The sequence below is a fragment of the Rhinolophus hipposideros genome (genome assembly GCF_964194185.1).
Source record: "Rhinolophus hipposideros genome assembly, chromosome: 3".
In the NCBI taxonomy this organism is placed as follows: domain Eukaryota; kingdom Metazoa; phylum Chordata; class Mammalia; order Chiroptera; family Rhinolophidae; genus Rhinolophus; species Rhinolophus hipposideros.
Window position 1 is genome coordinate 2,389,277 of NC_138049.1, and position 25,131 is coordinate 2,414,407.

At 51.8% G+C, this 25,131-nt stretch overlaps 1 protein-coding gene across 6 annotated transcripts in view; it reads left to right on the forward strand.

Annotated features, from left to right (window-relative positions):
* RPS6KA2 (ribosomal protein S6 kinase A2) overlaps nucleotides 1-25,131 on the forward strand; it is a 290,517-nt gene that overhangs the window by 233,070 nt on the left and 32,316 nt on the right. For all 6 annotated transcript variants that reach the window (XM_081035865.1, XM_081035864.1, XM_081035867.1 and 3 more), the window contains 8 exons: nucleotides 705-785; nucleotides 2,869-2,948; nucleotides 5,703-5,809; nucleotides 8,541-8,578; nucleotides 11,017-11,159; nucleotides 17,013-17,083; nucleotides 18,715-18,803; nucleotides 19,313-19,377. In XM_081035865.1, coding sequence (XP_080891991.1) covers nucleotides 705-785; nucleotides 2,869-2,948; nucleotides 5,703-5,809; nucleotides 8,541-8,578; nucleotides 11,017-11,159; nucleotides 17,013-17,083; nucleotides 18,715-18,803; nucleotides 19,313-19,377 — 674 coding nt within the window. The remainder of the gene's footprint in view (nucleotides 1-704; nucleotides 786-2,868; nucleotides 2,949-5,702; nucleotides 5,810-8,540; nucleotides 8,579-11,016; nucleotides 11,160-17,012; nucleotides 17,084-18,714; nucleotides 18,804-19,312; nucleotides 19,378-25,131) is intronic.

The window sequence follows — 25,131 nt, forward strand, 5'->3', positions numbered from 1 at the left end:
ATAAAACCTTCAGACCTGTCCTCCGTTTGCAAGAAATATAAGCGTCAGAACAACCAGTTAATCTATCAAACCCAGAATGAGGAAGAAACTACAGGAAACTGGCCTGGACTTACCAAGAAGTCCACGAAAAAGGACGGGGGGAAAAAGGTGTGGGACTATTTCTAAAAGTAAAAAGAACACATAACTATAACAACCAAATATAATGTGTGAATCTTGACAGGATCCTCGGTTGGAAAATGAAAATCAGCTGTAAATGACATGGGAGTGGGGTTTGAATTGGCTTGGATATTAAATGTTATTATGGAATGACAGCTAATTTTCTTAGGCGTGACAGTCGACGTTATGTAAGAGATTGTCCTTATTCGCAGGAGGTGCTGCACGACAGTACACCTGAGAGTCGGGTGTCATGGTGTTGACCATTTACAGTCAGATTTTTAGCTAAAGTGTGTGTGTGTGTGTGTGTGTGTGTGTGTGTGTGTGTGTGGAGAGAGAGAGAGAGAACATAGATGTATCAGAATGTAAGCAACTGTTGAATCTAGTGGAGGGTTTCAGGGCAATCATTACTCTCCTATTTCAACTTTTGTATGTATCTGAAAACTTTTGTTAACAGTTGGTGGAAATTATTTGCCTCAGTGTTTTACATTCCATGTTCATCGGAACCCTAATTCCTGCCTCTTAAGAGTCTTTATTCTTCTGTTTTGCAGTTCGGGATCGAGTCCGATCGAAGATGGAGAGAGACATATTGGCAGAAGTGAATCACCCTTTCATTGTAAAGCTTCATTATGGTAAATACAGTAAAAATAAATAAAATAAAATAACCTCCTTTTGAGAGGACCTAGGGCAACTTTCCCCAAATCACAGGACATCGAAAAATCACGATAGGTCAGAGGGAGACTCTCCTGGGTCAGTGTCCAGCCCTGTCTGGACGGAGTTTCCCTCTCTCCCCGATTCCTTAATCTCTCTGTGTTTTTCTTCTCCAAAAGAGCAAGATGCCTTATTTTTCACTCAAGACCTAATGTGAGGCGACTACACATTACTATTCATTAAATTATTGTTATTAATTAAATGATGAAAACAAGTCTGTTGACCTAGATTGGGGTGAATGCTTTGTGACCCAGTAATTTCTTTAAAGCAGAAATGGTGACCCCTCCTGCATTTTAAGTCAATACTGTGTTTCAAGCATTTTAAAGATGGTAGTTTATTGCACCTTCAAAGCTTCCTTTCAAGGTAGGTTACGAGTATTGCTTCCATTTCTCAGAAGACCAAACTGAGACTGGGATCAAACAGTCTTCCCAGAACCACATATCTGGGAGACCACACAACTCCGCTCACTTTTTCTTCTGCCTTTTTACCTCCTCAGAGAAGCAATAAGTGTGAAATCAGATAAAATGAGAACTGTGGAGCCATGTGTGCCATGTTAAAGTTTACCACCTGGCTTGAGTAACTAACATGAGTAACGTACAGAAAAGAACAAAAGTGGCACCTTGTTGGTTTGAAAGGCGCTGGGGCGGGCAGAGTTGGGAGACACTGTTGTGACATTTGCACAAGTCGGGAGCTAAGCGTTAACACCGGCCCAGAGGTGGGAGGGCGGGGCCTGCTGCTGTGTGCTGGTGAGTTTCTGATTTTACTAAGAAAACGGTTCATTCCTGTTTGGAAATTCTGTGGCTTTTCCTTTAAGAAGTAGTATGCGCGGATACAGGTGTGGACTTTCTAGAAGCCATGTGGTGGCTGCCACCCTTCAGGCCTGTTGGCAGATGCAACACCACGTCATTACAGTTGGCATCCAGGGTGTTTTCTGCAGAAGTTGAGAACTGGACGTCTTACAAAGAGTTTTAATTGCATCCTCTGCGTTACCTCTGGTTGATCAAATGATACGTGTTCTCCGTCTGCCCGTCAGGCCCTAGGATAGAGCATTTAATCCACACTCCAGGTCACACAATTCTGACCAAGGGTTTTCTAGTTAGGGGCCATATGTTTCTGAAAGTCACCATCTACAGTGAACTTAGCATTTACTTTTAGAAATCAGAAAGTGTTGAGGTGTGCAGCCATCAGGACCCTTCCTGCCATGCTTCCTATGCATGTAAAATAGATGACCAGTGACACAGCATCAGTCCCACTGAACTGGCTGGCCACCCAGTAGTGATGGTCCTGGTCTCTCTTGACCCTCACATGGCATTCAGCCCCCTTTGACTGAGGCACGCCCTGGCTCCGTGGTGGGTGGGAGCGCTGTGTGCTGCCAGAGGCCTGAAGCCTGAGCAGTAAGCCCATAATTGTGGCATTTGATTAAACACAAGCCCCACTGCCATGTCCAGTAGCCAGGCCGACCCGTCACCAGTGCTGCCATTAAAGAAGGACTCAAACGATGGGTGCCCTTGAACACCAAGTTGTAAGAATGAAATTGGATAGGAAGGAAAGGGGACTCGACCAAACATGATCAGAGGCTGTCATCCTGCTCCTCCAAACAGCTTCTAGCAAAAGTGTCTCTGCTGACACCTGTTTGTCCCCAAAGCCCAACGCTGATCATGGTGATAATGACAGTGAGTCGGAACCTACAAATCCTTTTCTCCCTGTGCCTTTCAATCCCCTTTATGATTAAAAAAGGAAGGAGTGGGGGAAGGAAGACAGGAAGGGAAGGGAGAGAAATGAGGAAAAAGTCTCAAGACTCGTAATAAAAGTGACAGAGGCAGACAGAACTCATTAATATTGGCTTCCTGTCTCTAAGTTCTGCCCCTGGCAAGCGGTCTGCAACTGGTTCCAGCCCCGTTTCTGAAATGACTACACAGTATTGCTTGAGTTAAAGCACCCTGTCCACTCCAGGGGACCATGAGGACCATGACACTGACATGCTCACTCTCTGTCTTCCCACAGCGTTTCAGACGGAAGGGAAACTCTACCTGATCTTGGACTTCCTGCGGGGTGGGGACCTCTTCACCAGGCTCTCCAAAGAGGTAATGTCCCTCCTAGGAGGCCACAGGCTGTTGGCTTCTGTCTGGGATTCAAGGGACAAAGAGGGACAGAAAACAGAGTGGAATGGTGGGGTGTGGGTGATTATGAGGTGGTATATAGAGGGTGTGTGGTGTGTGTGTGTGTGTGTGTGTGTGTGTGTGTGTGTGTGTAAGAAGTTACACATGTTGCACAGGGAAGAAGTCTGTTCTTGAAAGATGTTAAGAAAACTGACTCTTCCAAAGACCCCTATGACGCTCTCGAACCTTCCTTGCACTCTGTTTCCTGCCCTGTGTAGACCAGGTGAAACAGGAGATTGGTTTGTGGTAACAGTTGGGAAAGACTATATCCCACAGTATCTCACTTCCTACCATATGAATATGCTGTTAACACGCTCACCACACATCCAGGGAGGAGCTTCAGGTCTTCGCACATGAGGTCTCCATGACCAGCTGCCACTCCACAGCCTCGAGATTTATCCTTGATCTGTCAGTACCTGACGTAGGAACTTTCTGGAATGTTACTTAATGCAACATGAAGGCTCCCTGGCCCTAATTGACTTGAAGAGTCCTCTGCTTCATGGGGTGGGAGAAACCATGGAGTAGGTGGAGATAACGCTGGGCTTTCAATCCTGAGTCTATGTGGACATCCTTTAGACAGACGGGTAAAGGCAACAACACGTTACAGAGATGCTTAGAAGAGGTTTCCAGCCCTTCTGATGGAATCTACACCAGCACAAGGCTTTTATTGGATTATAATGGGATTCAGACCGCCCTCTCCCCTTTTTTCACCCCTTCTACCTCTTATCAGGAGGTTCCCTCCATCTTGCATGAGACCCCAAAATGAATGCTACATCAGGGTGGGGCAGACATGGAGGGCCCATGGAGGGCTCTATTTCCTATGGCCCTTTGGCGATGGCAAAATTGACATATTGGGCTCCTTGCAGTATAGGTTCAAAGCCTAAGGCTAAAGAATCAGATCTAAGTTCTAGAAAAAGCCCTTCTAGAGCAGGTATCTGGTCCCTTCTGGAGCTGCTGTCTTCTGGTCCCTTCTCGAGCAGATGTCTTATTGTTTCTGGGGCAGGAGTCTGGTCCCTTCCTATACCCCCCGTGTGTGCTCACATTTCTAAAGATGGAAGGTTGTTGACGTCTTCCAGTTTCTCATCTGATTTCTATTGATTTCTTCCCTCCCCCTCGCTCGTTTACAGAAAATCAGGCCATCTTGGTTTTGGTTTTGTTCAGCGTCTAGTGTGATACCATGTTGTTGGTTTCCTTGACCAAAACACCAACAGTGAGGAGCAGAAAGCCGTGTAGTGCCTCACAGGGAGCGTCCCCTAGACCTTCACCGCAGAGTAGACGTGAGGCTGTCAGGCGCCGCACAAAGTGTTTCCCTTGTGTTCTCATTCAGCACGTCCACTGGACGGCACCCCACAGTGTGTCAGTCAGGTCACTACACTGGCCGCCTTCAGGGACTCACATTCCTGAGGTGTTTAATTTCTGTGGAGATGTGGTCTGTCATTTGTACTTGGGGGCGACCCTGAGATGTGCCCTCACATGGGCAGGTAGAGAAATCCAGTTGCCCTCTGAGCACTAAACTGCAGACATGACCCCGTGGTGTTTATATATAAGGTCAGAGGAAGGAGACGTCGGTGACCAGCAGAACTTGACTGTAAGTAAGCCCATGAATTTGTGAACAGTGTAAAAATAAACGTCTAGCCAGGAAAGGCGCTGGCTGCACATGGGAGATGGACAGGAGGTTCCAGGGGCCGGAAGGGGCAGCTCCTAAGCGTTCCCACCTGGACGAGGGGGCACATCCCGGTCCCATCAGGAAGCATCACATGGATGTGCTCCGTCTGTATTAGCCTGACGTATCCACCATCCAGTCACCTGCTGCCCTGATTCCTAAGTCCATGCTTACCAGACAACCTTGTACTGATTTTTCGTATGTCTGCCTTCAGAGAGAGCACCATGGACTCCTAGTCTCTGTGACATTGACCTCATGGTGAATGTGAAAAATGGTTTCTGATAATGATGTGCCTTCCTAGTAAGGTGACTACAGAGAGCACGTGCTGCTTCTCAGAACCACCAGGGACAGAGAAATGTCACTATGAGACCATGACCTTGAAGTCATGTGTGACTTAGCTTGCCCGAATCAGGGGCCCCCACTCATGGACCCTGACACCCACGTGTCCCCTGTCCAGCCAGCCACCCCAGGCCTGGGGCACCCCACTGACTACACGATCTTGTTGTCTTTGGTAGAACTCGGCCCACTTTGGCTAGACAGCAGGTTACTAGTTTGCATACACCCAAAGTAAAGATGTAAAATCAAAGGGAGAAGAGTGAGTTAGACATGTTTTCAATAGCTCATCAGGCTTTTATAATGTGGTTTCATTTTGTATTCAAATCTTACTAATTCACATCAGAAGCGCTCGTACCAAAACATAAACCCAGAACTGCAGTCCAGAGCTGCGTGGTCCGTGGGGGCTTGGAGGACCAGCAGGTGACTAAGAGCCACGTGCTCCCCTCACAAGACCAACGGAGCTGTCTTTGTAAGAAGCGCTCTTCTGCCTTCCCTGATCTTAAAGCTATAAACAGAACTCGTGTTTCCATGGTAGGAGCCAGAGTGTGTCACGGGGGGCCGTGACGTTGTACAGAGCCCCAGTGTGTACTTGTGGGGCTAAGGCATGGTCTCTGGGGCGGGCTTCCCGAAAGCAAGCCAGCCCCCGAAAGGTGCTGAACAGTCTGTGTCCCTGTCACTAGGTGATGTTCACGGAGGAGGACGTGAAGTTCTACTTGGCTGAGTTAGCCTTGGCTTTGGACCACCTGCACAGCCTGGGCATCATCTACAGAGACCTGAAGCCTGAGAAGTAAGTGAGCCAGCAGGGCGCAGTCCCCCACACCCCGTTTCTTGCCGGCCCACGCCTGCTCAGTATGCAGCTCCCACGTGACTGCACATCAGGAAGCAGGCTGGGCACATCCTCATGCTGGCACCTCCCGGGCTGGGATTCCAGGTATGATGAGCAGATTCCACCTGGCCGCCTGATGAGGTGCCCAGACACAGGTGTGCTTACGTGAGCTGTAGAGTACGTTCCCAGCCCCCTCGGCCCTGATCCTGGGGGGGACGTGGCAGGGCTTGTGTCCCTCTTCTTCAGGTCAGTCTGGACAGGTGGGAAGCCCGCCCTCACCTCCTGATCCCATGTCCGCTTCCTGCCATGAGGCTCCTCCTTCCCAGAGGTGCACCCATCCTGCCCTGGGGAACGTCAGACCTGGCCCCCTCCCTGCTGGTCTCTCTTCTGTTCCGGTGCCCAGCTTTAGGAAGCCCTTTCGACTACTTCAACAAGCCCCTTTCTAGGTGACAAGTCAGATGAGTTCTTCCTAGAGTTTTTCTCAAAGACAATGGCCCTGGATTGCCCAGGCCCGAATTCCAGTAAGATTCGTGCTCGTTTGGCAGAGATCATCTGTAATGTTCTGGGATATTTTCTGATCTAACTTAGAAGAGGAAAGTGCCTCTGTAATAACAGTTTCCATTTCAGGTTTGTTCCTTATATTTTCCATGGAGAGCTGACACACAGATTAGGAGTGAGCCCCTTGAAAAGAGAGAGACCTAGTGGAGGCCATTTCAGGTTCAAGTGCTGACCTAGTAGTTGTCCCCAAGGTGAAGTCACTGGTTTTGTCACTCACTAGTCACTGTCCTGTGCAGCCCACTCCTGCCCCTGGACAAGGTGGCGCCTGGTAGGACCCACCAGCTTTGGGCACAGGCAGCCCCAGCCGTGAGCTAAGACCTTATCAGGAAAGGGGATGCTGGCCCGTGCTCCAGCTCCCTTCCCCCTTCTCCTGCATGGACTGAGACAGACACAAACTCCTCTCCAAAGCCAACTATGCCACGCAGGGTCGTCTATGGGCGATGCAAAGTGAGTCTGCCTGGGCCTGGCGACATGCATGCATGCCCACACTATGACTAACTAGCACGGTACAGCATCACGGTACAGCTGACATGTAAATAATCCTTTGCATACTTGTAACAGGCCCTCCCTCGAGGGTCCCCCCAGGGAAATCAGCATCCTGTTAATGAGGTGGTTTCCTGCAGCGAGTGGGCGGGTCTCCCTTGCTCTCCGGTTGTGAGCTCCGGTTCTCTCTCTGTTTAAAGGTCAAAGGGATCTTTACAGTTAAAAATAGTGATGTGTAATTGCAGGGTTGAAGAAAAAAGATTTTGTTGTCAATTAGAATTTGTCTTGAGCGCTGCTCATTTCTGGGCAAAGATTGAGTCTAACAGAAAAACAAAGATAAAAACATTGCCTCTTTCATTATAAATTGTCATCTTAATTACATCCTGTGACGTTTCCCTTCCAGTTTCCATAAAATAGTAAGTATTTTTTAATCCCATGGCAGATGTTTTCAGTTGTGGTGGGATAAACCTAACAAACTGTAGCATCGTGACCATTTGTAAGGGTCCAATATCGTAGTGTTCAGTGTTCTCAGTGTGCTACAACCATCCCCACTGTCCATCTCCCAAACCCACTTCATCTTGCAAAACTGAAACTGTCCCCAGGAATCACTAACCCCCCACCCCCCTCCCCAGCCCCCGGGAACCGCCCTTCTACCTTCTGTCTCTGTGACTGTCTCCCTCAGGACATCATGTCAGTGGAATTGTAAAGTGTTTGTCTTTTTGTGACAAACACTCACAAACCTCAAGGTCCATCTATGTGGGAGCAAGTGTCAGAACTTCCTTCGTTTCCCAGATTTCTTTTTTAAGTTATCACATATTAATCCTCACAGCCTGCTTTGGTTTCTGTCCAGTCCACTTTCTGGTCTCTTGGGAGCTGGTGGAACAGGATTTAATTACAGCAAAAAGAGAAACAGGGGAGGCTAGGAGCCTAGGGACCCCAAGGGCTGACCGCCTAGAAGAATGGCTTCAGGAGAGCTGGCCTGCGTCCACCCTGTAAACTGTCTCTCCGCCCACCCACTGGGGACCTAGGCAGAGCAAGGCCAGCTCTCCATTGTGGGGCATTTAGATGTCATGACAAGGCATGGATCAGGGAACAAGGGCATGGATCAGGGAACAAGGCAGGGACCCAATGGGAATAGTTCCTATAACAAGGTGAAGATTGCCGAACCCCAGGGCTCCTCAGTGCCAAGGACCCCCAAGGTGTCACAGGCTTTTCCCGGAGGTCAGGTTGGTCCCGAGAGCCAGATGGGGCTCCGGGAGTGATCAGGGGAGAAGGAGCAGGCCTCTGGCCACTGAGGGGCTGCAGGGACAGAAACATCCCCTCAGAGGCTCTGAGTGTCCACAGGCCAGGGCAGTCCTGGCCCTCTCAGTCCAATTCCTCACACTGGACAGTCTGGAGGGTCCCAAACCTTCCCCATGGGCTTATGCTCTCAAACCTGTAGTCCTAGCATGTGCCTGGTTAACCAGGCACCATGGATCTGAACTCCCCTTTACCCAGCAGAAGCCGCTGACTAGGGAGAAGCAATCTGAAAGCCCCCATCTGGGACAGCAGGCAACTCCTGCGTGGACACTGCGCCCCAAGCGGCCCTGGTTCCCATGTGCCCAGCATGTCAGGCCTCATAAAGCATCTGTTTTCTCCCCCTGTCTTTCAGCATCCTCCTGGATGAAGAGGGTCACATCAAAATCACAGGTTTGTAAAAGGTGCTGTTCTCCCTCGCTGCCGACATCTGAGTCCTGATAAAATCTGGGGCTAGCGTGTGCAGACACATGCCTATTTGGGCTGACTTTCCATCGTTCTGGATGAGTTGGGGGCTATGTGTCCTTGCAGCATCGAGAAATGCTCAAACATCCCAGGGTGTCCCTCTTTCCTTCTCTCCTTCAGGCCTAAGACCCTTCTAGCACCTTCCTTGCGGACACTGAACACCACTGGACGTTTGGCCCAGGAGTCTCGGTGCACCACTCTGATCTTAGGACACATGTCCATGGTCTCACTGTAGCGTGACCAGCCCCACATCCCCTTCCCACCCTCGTCATTTCTGAGGGACCCATTCCCTGCTGAAACCTCAAGCCCTTCACACTGAAGACATGCTCTCTAGTTCCATGACACCCATCCGTGTTATTTTCCTCTTACTTCTGTCACCAATTACTACAAACTTAGGGGATAAAATAGCACAAATATGTCATCTTACAATTCTAGAGGCCAGATGTCCAAAATGGGGCTCCTGGGACTGAAATCAGGCGTGGGCCGGCCACGCTCCTGAGGGGCCTCCGCGTCCTTGTCTTCCCAGCCTCTGGGAGCCACCGTGTCCCTTGGCTCGAGGCCTGTGCTCCATCTTCAGAACCAGCAGCATAGCCTCTCTCATCTCTGGGACTCTGCCCTCTGCCCCCTCTTTCTCGTAAGGATCCTTTGCTTTATGGGCCCACCTGGTGACCCAGGGTAACATCCTGTGTCACGATCCTTGACGTAACCACACCTGTAGGGTCCCTTTCCCTTGCACGGGGACTTAGTCACAGGTTCCAGGGTTGACCTGGGCCTGGCCTCACCTCCACACACACCCCCTCCCACATGCCCCTGAACTAACGCTCTCTCCTCACCTCTTTCGGAAGCACCTCCCTGCTCGAGCAGCTGGTCAACCCCTGTTCTTCCTTCAGAGCTTACCTGGCTGCTCCTTCTTCCCTAAGCTCCCACACGGTCTCCCTGCCACTCAGTTACTGGTCTGCCTCTGGCCACACAGTCATTCTCCAGGGCAGGTGTTCCCTGCTCTTTCCAGATCCCCAGTACCTAACAGAATAGCTGACCATACGTACTCAGTAAATACTTTTAAATGCTTGTTAAAGTTGAACAGTTAGACCTTTACAATTTCTCACTAATTGTACACAAGATCGTGACAATCCCTTTAACAGAACCTTCAGACTACACGCAGCTGGCAGGAGAATCACAGTTTCTAGGGTACCTAGAATGTCACGTGACTCCCTGTAGTTTGATCTGTTCTTGCTGCCTTTTGTGCCTTCCCGGCCAGTGTGACAGCAGAAGGAATCCACCCCTAACAAGATGAGAAAGTCAAATCAACTTCCAAAGCTGGTGAAGGTGGCTCACGGGGGCTTTTCGTGTGGATCTAAGATTCTGCTCATATTGTATACATTTTCTCTGCTGAGTGAGCAGCTGCCTGTGTGATACATAAATCACATGTGCAGCGGTAGCTGGAGTAAGTAGAGCTACCACGTCAAGTTTATCCGTAATATTAGAGTTTTGGCTTTTTGTGATTTAATAATCAGGGTCTGGATCATTTATTTGGGACCCAAGTTAATAATATGTGGTAATCTGTCATTTTGGCCTGGCACAAATTACAAACAAACCCCTGAAAGTCTAATGTGCCGAGCACGTCACTTCAGCAGTGAACGAGCAGCCCACCTGTGGGTGTTTGACACTCATTCAGCACATGGCCTCACTCCACCTTCACGTGGCCCTGGGAGGAGCTGATGTCATCCTTATTTTCATAGATCAACTGAGCGGTGCTATAATCTTAGAACCCACGTGCTCTGTGTGCTCCCTCCGCTAAGTGCGTGAGCACATGGGCATCAGAGGAAGGGAGAAGTTAACAAAGATTTCATGGAGAAAGTGGAAGGGAGCGTGCTCACTGCACACCCCAGGCAGGTGCCCTGAAGTCCCCTCACACTTGTCCATCTTCTGCTTCGAGCCTCGCCAACCAGGGACCTCCTTCCGAAGTAGCCCTCCGTTCAGTCCTTTCCTTCCTGTCTCGGCCTGACCTGTGGCTTAGCGCTCTGAGGTCCACCTGCCTGGGCCTGCGAGGAAGTGGTCTCCTGGGGAGTGCATGTTGGTCACTAAGAAATGCAATTTCTTCACCTCCTCACAAGGCCTCCTGAGTTTGTAGATTCCTAAAGACCGTTGACTTGGGGAATTCCCAGGCTTTCCACAGCATGTGTGGCCATGATGCCTGCATCCTGGGGGGGTGGGAGGGGTTCTGTGGGGCCAGATAGAGCAGCTGGGGAAGAGACACCAGTCAGGCAGAATTCACAGAGGTGACACTGAAGCCCACCCAATGGGACTCGGCATGGGAATGGATGCCCCTCGGAGACTGAGCAGTGCTGTGTGCTATTTGCCTTTAGATTTCGGGCTGAGTAAGGAGGCCATTGACCACGACAAGAGAGCTTACTCCTTCTGTGGGACAATCGAGTACATGGCGCCCGAGGTGGTGAACCGGAGAGGACACACGCAGAGCGCCGACTGGTGGTCCTTCGGCGTGCTCATGGTAACGGCCTGTCCTGCTCGGTCCACGTCACTGCCCGTGGTACCTGCTTCCCCCGCCTCCAGCCCCAGGCTGGTTCAGAGACCCGGGAATGACCCGGGGAAAACAGTGCTTGAAATTTGACAACCAGTGCCCGTTATGTGACTCAACAAGGACGCGGCCACCCAGTCCTGGCCCCTGGCCGCCTCCTCCTGTGCCCACCCCAGATTCCCACCGTTAGGAAACAGAGCTGGGCTCAAATAAGGACACAGATGTAGCAAGAGCCAAACCTTCTTTACTCTTAATGCTCTTACAGGTTTACCGTGAAGGTTTTAAGAGGTGCCGCAATTTCCATATTAAACATATTTTTCTTCAAACACAAAATCCTTCCACTTAGTCATAAAAACTAACACGAGCCAAAATACACATGGAGTTAAACATTTTTACATCTACACCCAGAAACCTGAATTTTCTTTCGATCATGTTCACAGATAGAGCATAAAACAGGCACCGTCTCCACAAGGCGCCCTGGCGTCATAATAGGAATGGTGTTGGCTCCCTGTCCCCAATGCCCAGGCGGCCCTTCCCGCACTCCCTTCCTTCTACACACTCACTCTGTCCATCCTCCCAGCCGGATGCCGTGTTGTGGCCTCCATGGTCTCCAGCCCTCAGAGGAGACCAGACTTGTGACACTGTGGAATCTGACATTGGATGACAGGAGTGTGGTGGCATGTCAGGGCTGTCCAAGTCCCTCCCCACCGCATCCTGTACAGGCAACACATGAGGAAACTGAGGCTGCAGGAGCTTGAGTAGCTTTGCCGACGTTCGCCCAGCTAGCACGAGGCACAGCTGTGTGCACCTGCACCCCAGTTTCCCTCAGCAACCAGCCCCCCCACCCCACCGCACACACCTGGTCCCTTTGCTATGGAACCACTGGGCTGCATTTCCCATGGTTCCCAGGTGTTACTGGGGAGCCCTAGGCCGGTACCCAGGACTCCTTGAGGGGTATGGTCACTGGTCTGTAGGTCCAGTCCTCAGCCCCATGGGCTCAGAAAGGCCAGCTGCGTCTGGTTGTCAGCACACAGACAGACTACTGACCTCCCTCTGTGGGGCAGAGCTACATGACACCATCTTGGTGGTTTCCTGTCCCCAGGGCCAGCACCTTCTCTGGCCTGTCAGCCACCTGCCAGGAAACCCGAATTATAATGAGAAGGCCGCTCCCTAAAACGGATCACAACGCATTGAACAGTTTATTACAGGCAAAGGAACCGAGACACGTCTGCAACATAATTAGGCTCCATAGATATTAACTAAGAGGGAGGTGTTGGGGTACTGTGTTTATGATTTTTCAGAAATTTGGTGGCATAAGCCAGGATGCAGTCAGTCCCCACACTGGAGACCCCAGTGCTGTTTCTAGACTTCCCTGCCCTGCTTCCTTCTCGCCGGCCGGGGCTTCCTGTGTCCCCTGCCTGGAGAGGTTTGGTGGTGGGGTGGGGACCGGCCTCGCCGCCTGCTGCAGAGTTCACTGGGAAGTTCGAGGTTGCCTTCCCAACACTGGGTTGTAAGTCGGAGGTTACAGGTCTGCAGCTTCAGGAGCAATTCCGGTTTCTAAGCCCCGCCCTCCCGAAAAGCGCATCCCTCCGCAGAAAGGCAGGTTTCCTTAGGGGACCCCATGCTTCATCCTCTCCCTGGCTCAGTTCTGTCCTTCCTCGCTGGGGACCCCCAGTTGTTATCGCTTCCCCTGAAATCAAACCCAAAGCCCTTGAAGATGACAGGTAGTGACTAAACTGGGCTTGCAAGTGACCACACAGCGGTCCTCCAGATAACCCTTTCCTAATGAGCTGAAGTCACGACTTGTGACTACATGTGTCTCAGTGTAACTGATGTCTCAACAGGAGGCCAGCCTGAGACTGGAGAGAAGGGACAACCGAGCAGGTGATCGCAGTGAGGAGCCAGCAGCCAAAGCCACACTTACGTCAAAGCCCACTTGATTTATGGGGAGCCTCCTGGGGGGTAGAGAGGGGGTGTGATATTCCCCTAATCTGTTTCTATATATTAACATAATGGACCATAAAATCTATCCCATAATACAAAGTAGACCTCAAAAGTGTGTCCTGGTCAGAATCACTGCAAATTAAAGAAATAAATGGAGAAGCTGAAAGAAAAAAAATAAGAAAAGCAAAGATATATAACAAGAAAGATTGAAAGAAAAAACACCTATGCACGCACACCTGAGAGAAAGGACAACAGAAATGAGGACCAAGGAAGACAAGAGGAAATGTGACTTGTTTTGAGCTAATCTCCCTTCCCCAGGCTTTGCCCAGACGGCCTCCCTTCTGAGTCCCCCACAGGCACAGCACTCCCGGAGCCTTCCCGGTCCTCCCTGCAGAGCTGGTGGCACCGTCTTTTGTGTCCTCTTGGTGCTGGGACGTCTTGCTGGTGTAATATCTGTCATCTGACATTGTGAGAATCCGTTTCTCGGAGCGTCTCCGGCACAGGACGCTTCCTAAGCACCAGGGGACCTTCCCCATGTCCCCAGTGCTCCGGGAAGTGAGGAGCTGATGCAGGGGTTGGCTCCTTTCTTCTTCTAAAGGACGCCCACCCTGGCTGCAGCCTGGCATCTCTGACACAGCAGAAATGGCCCGGACACTTCTTACCCGACACAGCACATTTCTAACCGACTGGCTCACCTGTTTGCTGGAGTTGTCCAGTCATTTTAGTCAAAGGGGCTAAACTCAGTGCGCCGTTGCAGCTGGAGAGGTGGATCACGCTGGTCCCAGAACCGAGGTTTTGCTCATTAGCGTGAAGCGGGGGCGGGGCAGTCACACTGATGACAAGTCAAGTCTGCACGGCACTCAGAGTTTACAAAGCATCCTCACATTTGTTTGCGCTGAACCAAGAAATCCTTAAGTTAAGCAGGAAAGGTAGCATTGTTTCTGTGTACAGAAGTGGACACTAAGGCTCAAAGAAGAGGAGAGGTTGGATAAGACCCCTTCCTTGTTGTAGAATCCACACTTACCTCTGCGGAAAGGGTCTTCACACTTCAGGGGCCGCTGCCCATCCCCTCCTTGAATTTCCTGAGTCGGGACCGTCCACCCATGTCCTCTGATAATCCACAATCCCTCCGCACAGCTGGAGGGAAGACGCTCGTGTTGATGGTGGCGCTCCCTGTGCTGCACAAAATGGAACGTCTGAGGCGAGGCACTTGTGACCAGAAAGGAGTGCAAACAAATGCTGATGGCTCCACGGCGACCGTGTATCGCCAGTACCTCCCACCCCAGCCTGGACGTCGGTGTCGAGGACAACGTCAGGGTTGCATTTCATGCATGTTCCTGAATGCTCTGGGTTTGTGCAGGAGCCCACCTGCCACTCTCCGCCCGTTTCTTCACCACGGCCCTGAAAGTGCGAGAACCATCACAGGCGGGTTCCGTGTGAAGGCCTCACGCTGCTGCAGCAAATGGGGCTGGTTCTGGTTTGGGGCGCGGCCCCCGCAACAGGCAGGAAGAGCTGCCCCTTCCTCCTAAGGCTGTTTCGAGGAAGGGGTCAGTGCCGAGATCTGAAGCTCTCACACAAGACGTTCCACATGAGTGTGCAGAGGTGTGACTAGCTGTCCCACAGGCTCTGACACATCCTCACACGCGCATCTGGCGAGCGAGATCCAGCCCCCCCATACCCCGCACAGTGGGGCTGCTGCCCCCTCAGAACGTCTCGCAGTCGGGTTGGTCCTTGTCCACTTTCAGATGAAGACAGCAACTTGCTGTTCATTTTGTTTTGAGAATGTCGATCAGCCAAATGAACTGGAATTCTCGGCTCCCTCTGACTTGTGTCTCCCTCACCGAGACCTTCTCATTATCTGCGCCCAGCACCATCTAGGCTCCTGGAGTGGGGACATGCCTGTGCCCCAGGGCTGGCCACCTCTTTAGGTTTATTAGATGTCCGTCTACACAGGGCTTTCCACCCCGGCACTGTTGGGGTTTGGGGCCAGGCAGTTCTTTGTGCTGGAGACTGTCCTGGGCCTTGTGGGCTGCTGAGCAGCACCCCTGGGGCACAGGCACCAGCACCTCTAGCACCCCCAGTGCTGACCAGCAAAACTGTGTCTGGACATTGGGACATGCCTCAAAATTGTCTCCAGTTAAAAACCACTGCATTAGTACATCGAATTATTTACCCTCCTGGAAGCATCGTAACTACTCACAGTGAAATGCGCCCACGTCTTATCAGGTCCCCTCTACGTTTCTGCAGCCTGCCTGGGTGCTGACTTGTGAATGACTCACTTGGAGGTATGCCACCAAACACGTGACCCAGAGTGGGCGCCCACCGCCAGCTGGAGTTTTTATCAGTTGGCCCTGGCGCCTTGGATCAGTCTCGAGACTGTCCAACACTAGAGCACAACTGACAGGTGTCTCATGGGTGCTCATCTGTAATAGCCCAATTTCATGAGACACTTAAATGCTGAGAAATGCCTCAGCGGCTTTATTCAGAATGGTATACTGACACGATCGCCTTCCTCCACGGCGGACCGAAAAGGGCACGCTGAAGGTGGCTGGAAGTGAAGCCAGAGTACCATGACACTGGGCTGAAAAAATAATAGCTTCACCACCACATCACCAAGAAACATTTACCGAACACCCATGCATACCCCTGTGTTGGATGTTCTGCGGGTTAGTAAATGGTTAAGGACCTCCCAGGTGTAGGGGAAAGAACAAAGTGCAGGGAAGAAGAGGACGGAAGGAGAGAAACGCAAAGGATTTAGACCCTGATCATTAAGGAGTCGTAGTCAAAGCTGAAAAGAAACCACTCAGCAAATGTATGCACGATATCATAATCATCAGGTAGATATACAGGCATCAGAATGGGCGCTGTCTGCGTAGCAAAGATTAAACAGCAAGTCAAGTAATAGCTTTTTCATTTCACGTGGCCAGACAGGCTGTTCTCTGACATGGAATTTCATTAGTACTAGACTCAAGAAAGAAAGACGAGGGAAAGAAAGGAAGAACTAAAATAGGAAGAGAATTTTCTCTGCTAATACGGTTCTTTTTTAAGAAATATTTTAATTTGCATAATCAATTTATAAAATGTATCCTATTTTATCAGAAGAATAGCTCATCTGCCAAGCAGAGCTTTCTAGCCTTTCAGTTTGATTGTGCTTGTCTATTTTGAATCCTCCTTGGACTCTCTCACTCTCGTTTTATTGTATATTGATGGTTTCCTGCAGCCTGTCTGCTCTATGTGCCTTCATCAATGGGTACACACGGCAGGGACAGCAAATGTTAGTTAATGTGAGAGAGCTTCAAACACCCGAATGCACAGAGTTTTTTAATTTCTTGTCAAATTTGCTCTCATAGAGTAGACCAGTGACATTAGTAAAGCCTTAAATGCGTTCATGTCTTTAGCGTTGTAATTCCCCTCCTAGTAGACTGTCAGAAGGATGACTCCTACTCTTAGGAAAGCGCTTGTGTGCATTTCAGTGTGCTCCTGTCCCATCCTGATACGTAATGATGTTCAGTACGACTTAGCTGCCGCCTCCTCCCCAGCACCCGCCAGAGGACGGGGTCCTCGGCCAACCCCACAGAAGACGTGTGGCCCGAGATGCCGGCTCCTCCCCATCCCCCACGACCCACTCACTCTTGTCCATTGCACTTAGCACCTCCTCACCTACCACAGAGTGGATTTATTGATTGCTTTTATCTATTGTCCACGTCCCCCCCCACATGACCTCCACAAGCAGTTCTGCTCACTGACGTTTGCCAAGCAGGGCGGCGATGCCTGCACCCCATTGATTGGGAAGTGAGTGGGTTGCATTGGCCTGCCTGGAACTCTCTGTGGCTGCATCCCGCCCGCCTGAACACACTCTCCCTGTCCTGTGTTCCTTTGCAGTTCGAGATGCTCACAGGATCACTGCCGTTCCAGGGGAAGGACAGGAAGGAAACCATGGCCCTCATCCTCAAGTGAGTAGGAAAAGCCCACCCTTGGGGACCCACCCGTAGCTGTTAGCACCTCTGATATTCAGAGCTTCAGTCTTCGAAACCTGGGTGATAGGCAGCTACAGGCAGTAATGATGGCTACAGTGGATGGAGTGAATGGCCAGCCATGAACGGGGGCACGGAGTGATTCTAACGACAGCTTCTACCGTAGAGAAAGTTTCCATCAGTAAGGGTCCTCGAAGCTGTCCAACAGCAAGGGTTTAGATGTGATGAGTGGTGGCCATCAGACGTGAAGCACAGATCAGAGGGCAGAGGACTTAGAGGATGCAGGGCTGGGGCTTCTTTTCCTTCTCTGCCTGTTGACCCCGTTTGTACAGATACCTGAGCTCTCCTGCCTGACATTGGCAGGAGCCAAGTTGCCCGGGTGACTGAATATAAACATAGTTCTCTCCTTAATGCTGATGAGGAATCATTTACTGCGCAAGTGGATTTGCCTCCCAGAACCCCAGAAAGAAGTTTAGCCCCAGAAAGAAGTCTGTCTTCAATGTGGCCAGGCTCTGTCTGAGCAGCATGTCAGAGGGAGAGCTCTAGGAGGAAGAAAGTAGATGGGAGGGTGCACGGGAGTGGGGAGGTGGCCAGGAAACTGTTACAAGGGGACCCCAAATCAGTGTCTCCCTGCTGAGCGATGCAGGGGACTTCTGTGCGCCTGAAGGGGACATCATAAAGCCGCTGGTCCTCACGACCAGCTCTCTCAAACCCTACAAATGGTCTGTAACCTTTATGCAATCCAGAGGTACCTAAAAAGCCTAAGTTTTTGTAGATGACGCCATTGTATAAATGGAAGGAGAGAGGTCAGTGGACGAGGCCCACCACAGGAAGATTTCATCAGTGTCTTCCTGTGTCAGGTGACTGTACATTGTGAATGACATCTGTAGCTGCAGTCCCTTGTGTTTGTATTGATTACCTCAGTTCCTGTTTATTTTAAGGGGTAATAAGATGTGTACCTTTTCTAAAGCTAGAATAATTCCCTCCAGCAAATACCAGGCGTGGGCTCAGGACCGGTCACTTAGGAGGGGCCACATTTCTGAGACGCAGCACCCAGCTGTGGTCCCGTGGTTCTCAAAGTTTGGTCCCAGGGGCCTGAGACCCTCTGGGGGCTTGCAAGACCCCTTTCCCTGATTTCCTTATAGTAGTACAATAGAGGAAGCGCAGAGGCAGGAAAGAGAACCCCACTGGTTTCCGGCAGCCCCGGAAGAGATTCACAAAGTGTGGATATCACCGCTTGGCTCAAAGCCATCATGTTGCTCCTTTGGAAATCCTAGTTAATTCCCATTAAAAATGCTACTGACAGTCCTGGGATTGGGATTGTCTATTTGTGGAGGCTTGGTTATTTTTAAGATCAATTATTAACTAGCTAGTGTAAAAGGTTCTGTTTCCATCTCTAATGTGTACAACCCACATAAACAAAAACTTCCTTTGGTGTCCCCACTGACTCTCCATGCAAAAGGCCCTACAGCCAAAACGGCAGGCGCACTGCTGCGGTCACTCTGAGCTGAGCCTGTTGGCCTGTTCATGCTAACTGAGCAGGAAGGCAAAGCCTGAAGAAGCCGGTCCCCCAGGGGCGGTCCTCCCCCTAAGTCTGACTTGCTTTGCAGAGCCAAGCTGGGCATGCCCCAGTTCCTCAGCATGGAGGCCCAGAGTTTGCTGAGAGCCCTCTTCAAGCGGAACCCCTGCAACCGGCTGGGTAAGAGCCCCAGGGCCCTGTGCCCGCCGCTGTGGGGTGCCATGGGGACATGCGGGCCAGCTGCCTGCCCCTGAAGTCCCTGAAAGCAAAAGGTCCTGAGGTGGGCGGGAACACTGCCACATATTGTGCGAGCTCCGAGGACGCCCAAAACACACAGTCACCGCCTAAGCATTAGTGGAAGCGATTTTCTAGAAGTCACTGTGTTTGCTTTTTTTAAAACTATTTTACTTCCCTTACATTTGGAACGCTACAAACTCAGGACAGAACAATTGAAAGGCTGCTTCCAGTTTAATGCCCCTTAAGAAGTTTCAATATGTATTGTAGTCGAAACTTACATGAATGGTAACTAAGTACCAATTCATTTTTTAAATAATTCCTTACAGAAAGATTTCCCACAGTTGCCTTTCAGTGGGAATTCTCCCACAGTGTGACTGGGTATTTAGAATTTCCGTAGATAACTCATCTACTGAAATCTTTGTCCTCATGCCACTCTGTTGTCATTGTGACAGGTGCTGGTATTGACGGCGTGGAGGAGATCAAGCGTCACCCTTTCTTTGTCACCATAGATTGGAACGTAAGTTGCTGCAGTCCCCACTGCACACAAATGGCAGGGAGGTGGGGAGCAGGCATACCCGCCGCTCAGTACAAACCAGAGGTAAACGTCAGCTTGTGCCCTGGAAGGGGGCGGGCTCTCACGAGCCTTCCGCAGGGGCTGGCATTTCACAGCTGCAGCCCAGGAGCCACCACCACCCCTCCCCACCAGCTCTGGGCCTGAAATCTGTTATTATTCTTGGCCTGTTAGAGGGGGCTTAGGTGACCCTGCGGCCCTTCCCCCACACTGAGGACAGAGCACAGATCCTCCTCAGCTAACAAAGATCCCGGGGTGCTTGGAGGGCTGCTCGGAGGGGCTGTGCGGGCCTTTTAGTGCTAGGGCCTCTGGACACCCCAGGTTCTGCATTGCATTTCTGATCTCCAATGGGGCCCAGGCCCACACAGCTCTCTTGTTGTTAAAGAAAAAATATGGCCCAGGCTGTTAAAGTTACTCATGACACTTATTAAAGACCTAAGGAAGATTATTCAAGGGGGCCATCGAGATGGGTGTGGGGACCCTGGCAGCATGGTCTTCAGTCAGGGAGAGAAATGGGGCTCAACTCTGATGAGCTTTATAGTTCTGCTTAGAGAGCTTTGATGAGATTAGCCTTCTTTCTAAGAGAAGATTAGAGAAGCAGGTACAGTATCAGCATATCTGTGACCTCTGAGGCCAGGTTAAAAAAACAAAAGCCTGTTAAAGACAAAGTAGAAATCAGATTGTTAAACTGTCTCCCACAAAACTGAGAGTCGAGGCCCTCAAAGAAGTGGAGGCCACAGCCTCCGTCTGAAACCTTTTTCTCAGCTTCCCTGACAGGTAGGTCTGTAAGGGTCTCAGGCCGTCCTCAGCTCACTGATGGGCACCTGATGACCATTCACAGTCAATTGTGAGCCGGAATGATTTTCGGTGGAAACTACGCTACACGTGATAATTAGGCCTCGGTCGAACCATTCAGGTGACAACGGGGCTGTGTGTTACACAGCACAGGGCGGCACACGCCTGGGTGGAAGAGCACTGGTGACTCTGGTGACATGAGGGGGCTCCGCCGTGCTCCGCCCTCTCCCGCACGCTACTCTGCACCCTTCCCCTTCCATGAGTACTCAGGGTAGAACCACGCAGCCCTTCAGTTATCACTCGTTTCTCCATTTATTCAGCCATGCTTGTTGACCATGTTTCAGGCACTTTCCAGGCCTGGGGACAGAATAGTGGGTGGGGTGGGCAAAGCCCTACGCCCACCGGGGCTTACCATCTGGGCAATGGTAAGATTGTTTATTGGGAGAGAGGCAAAAAACAAAGGGACCTGCACTTGGTCACAAAGAAGCCACGAGATGAAGAGGAATGAGCAGGGAGGGCTGGAGACATGAAGAAAAGGGAAGGAGATCCAGGACCTCACTGCCCCCACAGCTCTCCTTGCTTTCGAGTTGGTCTGTCCTCTGGAATCCTCCTCCCCAAGTGCCCCAACAGCTCACTTCATCTCCTCCTCAAGTCTTCTCTTAAACAGAAACCTGCCCCTGACAAAACAGCTCCTCGCCCAGCACCCTGACTCCCTAGCCCGTTTTCAGCAGCTTGGATCACTGAAAACCGCAGTGGAGTCACATTTGTGAAACGTGTTGTGACCCAGAGGCCTTCCCTCTGCCAAGAAGACGCTCAGGATGGTGAGAAGCCGCTTCCCTGGCCGCCCACTCTCAGCTCAGCCCTGTGCCTGCTTCTGATCCAGTCTGGACGACAAAGATACTTATTTTGCTTCCTGTTTCCTTCTGTGGCCCATAACTGCCAGCAGAAGTCTGTCTGTTTTTCAAGTAAACACCTGCCATCTAACACGTCTTCCAGGGTCTCCAGGTGACCTGCGGCAGCAGAATAAATAAACTGACAATAGAAGTGGGGGTCGCAGCCCGTTTGCCCGGATCTGCCCTTCACTTGCCTTCAGAGCCCAGCAGATGGCTTTGTGCAGGAGGCTTTTTCCCGAAAGCTTGCTCCATTTGATTAGGTGAATGAAAAATTAGAGTTAATTGCAGACGGAATGCCTCAGTGGATGGTTAGGGGAACAACCAGACAGTGAGCTATGTTTCCTTGCCCTGGGGCTGGAGCAGTGCCCAGAACACAGCACAAACCCCAGGTGAGCTCCATAAATGTGACTCAGCGCAGGCCCGTGAGCAGGTGGAGGGACTCCAGTCAGCCTCAGTGGGAGTGAGGGGCTGCCACAGCACCCGTCATGGGACGGCCGTAGGCGAGACCCTCATTGTGACTGGTGAGTATTCCTTATTGCAGTTGCTCTTATTAATGCTGGGAGCTTGTGCTTGCATTGTTCTACTGACATTCCAAAACTCTTCCAAGCGCATCACCAGTTGTTATTCTGAGAGATGGGAGGAAGTCCTGGGAGAAAGGCATGGGGCAGTAAGAAGAGTGCCCAAGGTCACTGGGTGGTCTGACAGCATGTACCAGCAGGAGCAGAGAAGGCTGCAGGCCCCAGGGCTCCTTTCCCACCAGAGGGGTTCACACAGGACATGGAAGGTGGATGGCAGGGAGCTGCTTCCTGGGACCTGTCCCGACAGCTCAGTACCTCGCAGAACTGGAGTCCGCAGCGTGCAGCTGTTCCTTCCACTGCTCAGGAAAAAGATTTGCATCCATCGATTCCCATGTCAGATACACCAGGAAAACTCATCCTTTGCAGGGATCCAACAGGACTCTGCTCAGTGACTGATCACCCTGGGTTTCAGCAGATTTGTGAATCCAGGTTCTTTTGCTGGAATCGCTTATGGTGGGGGACAGCTGTGCAGGCAGAGTGCTGGTCCTCCAACCCCAGGCTCAGAGAGCCACCACGGCACTGGCGTCACCCAAGCTCTTCCAGTGACCCTGCCCGCTGGCAGTGCTCTGCACACAGCCCGACTTGGGCAGTGTAATTTCAGGAATCATCGGTAGCTGTGCCTTTTGCCTAACTGGAACATTTACCTTTAAAATGCCTGGGCCAGAAGTGCCTGCAGAAAGCAGATGTGGGGTCTGTGACCCCCAAACACGACACTTTCCGATTGCTTTATCCAGTTGCCATTTTTATTTGACTCCCTCTGATGGTCTTTCAGACATAAATGGAACCTAACGCACCTGCTCAGAGCCTCCTAGGTATGGGAAATCATTCTGACGTCCTACGACTTGTGTCCCCTACGATCCGGGCAGGCGAGAGGTTGGCGTGAGGCCGGTGACTTTGATCAGGAGACGTCATCCGTGTGGGGCGCACTGTTCCAGAGACTCGGAGAGGAAATCTAGGTCAGAACTATGATGCATCTCGTTCAGCTCAAGCTCCTCCGCAAAACGCTGCTGCTGGTGCATTCTGGATTTAACCCTGTGTGAACATTAGGAAAGAGAAGCAGGTGACTTTTCCCCTAAAATGGCAACCTCAAACCCACTCCCAGGTTTGGGCGCGGAAAGCACAGCATGTAGAAAAGGAACACGTATTAGCGCTTCCACGATGTTATCCAGTATCGGGAAGGAGTGGCCGGCCTTGGGATTGCATCCAGCCCGAGGGGCCTCCAACGACCGACCGGTGCGGGCTCCAGAAGGCCCGGGGGCCTGCGCAGCCCGTTTTGCCTGCAGGAAACCCGAAGAAGCCACAGCGACCTCTGGGGTCGGAGCACGTGCCGTCCTGGGGGCCGATTACGCTCATGGACGAAGCCGGCACAAGGACCACGGTCGGGCCGGAAGGGTCAGCCGGACCTTCCTGCAGCAAGGCGAAGCCCCGCCCACCGGCATGCCGAAGCCCCGCCCACCGCACGGGGAAGCCCCGCCCACTGGCCCAGCCTGGGGACTGGCACATGCTCTCCCTTCTGGTCACTTAGGATCTCCTTCCCTGAAGCACAGGCTGACACCTACGGTTTGGAAAGGGCGAGGGACAGCAGACAAGCTGCGGCGTAAAGCCAGTGGACTTGACACGCTGCGTGGTTGCTGGGTCCCATGGCATAGGGACATGCTGGAATTGGGACTCAGCATGGGGCAGAGCCGGGTTCAAGTGGGATCTGAGCCCCATGACACGGCGTCCTGGGATGGGGGTGCCGGGGCACCGTGGCTTCCCTCCCTCCCTGAGTTACCACTAAATACTTCAGTGAGGGGGACACGGGGCTCTCCAGCCAAAGGACGTTCACAGCAGTGCCGCTGCTGGCTGACAGATCTGATGCTGGTGAACGTTTTCCTCGTGGGTGAAGACTTGGAGGTGGGAAGCGGCGTCCCCTCCAAGGGCTCAGCCTCCCGGCCCGATGGCCGAACCCTCCTGGGGTAGAAAGCAGGGGGAAAACTGGGGGGAAACAGTGAGGCCGTGGGAGGCAGCCTGGTCACAGATGAAATCTGTGCTTTCGGTCAGCTTGGGTCCTGGAGGCACTGTGGTCCTCCGTGGGAGGGTAGGGGCCATGGCAGACAAGCCATGAGAGCTGGGGAGGGGTCCCAGGAAAGCGGAGTCACCTCCACCTCCCAGAACAAGGCTGATGGACGGCCACACTGCTGAGGGTCGACAGGAAGCAAGCCTGCCAGGCCATCTGAGCACAGTGGACAGTGAGCAGCAACACTGGCCTCTGCCCAGCGGGTGCCAGTCGTACTCAGCATGGCAACTCAGCTGTCCCGTGGGGGGCAGAACCGCCTGGTAAATAAGCACTGGGTCAAGGGGATGATTCTATCTGCCACTGTGAAGCTGGGGGCAGACGTGGGAGACTGCCCTGCCCTCCCTCCTGCTCCTGTGGGTCCTTATGGGTCCCAGTGGCGTGGAGTAGGGGTGAAAAGAACTGAAATGTACAAGTTTTCAGCTTTCAGATGCAAAACATCTTTCATTTGGATTAAGTGGAGACCAGGCGTGCGCGTGTGTGTGTGTCAATCTCTTGTGTAAATAAATTCCCCTTGAGAGTGAAAGTAGGGTCCTGGCCCTGTGGTAGAGGCTTCTCTTCCCCCCCTCCCTCCCCCACTCCTTCCCTCCCTCCCCTCTGGGAAGCATGCAGAGGGAGAGCATGTGACTTTGATGTGAGAAGGACGCACATTTATTTAATAACCTGGCTCAGATGTGGCAAAAGCAGACTCACTAGTACAAAGGGCAGGGCCAAGCCCATGGGCCCCACTGGGTGGCCGTGGGTCCTGGTCACGACTGCATTTTAACCAGCGTGCAGGGCCTGCCCGACTTGTTAGGTTTCCTCTGACAAGTGCAGCAGCCAGGAGTCTGTCCAGCCCGACAAGCACCTCACACAGCAAGCAGCATCTTTCATTCTGGAAAGGGCTGAAGGAGTAGCTCAATTCCTAATGCAATCTATTGCTGCGGGGCAGGAAACGACCAGATCATTTGGGGCTGCATTCACTCATGGTCCCTTCTCTGATGGCTCCCAAGTGCACAGGCGAGTGGGAGCCCAGCAGTCACCAGTCTGAACGGCCTCCTGGTACCTTATCCCTGGACATGGCTGTGGCTCTGAGAGCTGAGTCAGCAGTTTCCTCGGGCCGCAGGGGCTTCCGGAAGGCTGTGCTCTGGGCAGGGATCTGGACATCTGCACCTCCTGCCTCCCAGCTTCACCTTCGTCCAAGCTCTTCTGTAACGGGAAGAGTCAGGAGACCCAGAAGACTCATGTCTCCTCGCCCTCCTGTCTGCCCCTTAGTTGTTCTTGACCTTAGACAAGTTACCTAACTTGTGCGAGCCTCAGTTTCCACATCTGTAAGATGGGAGTGATAAAAATCTGCTTTTCAGCGTTATTGAGAGATTTAGGCCAGTTTCCACAAGAG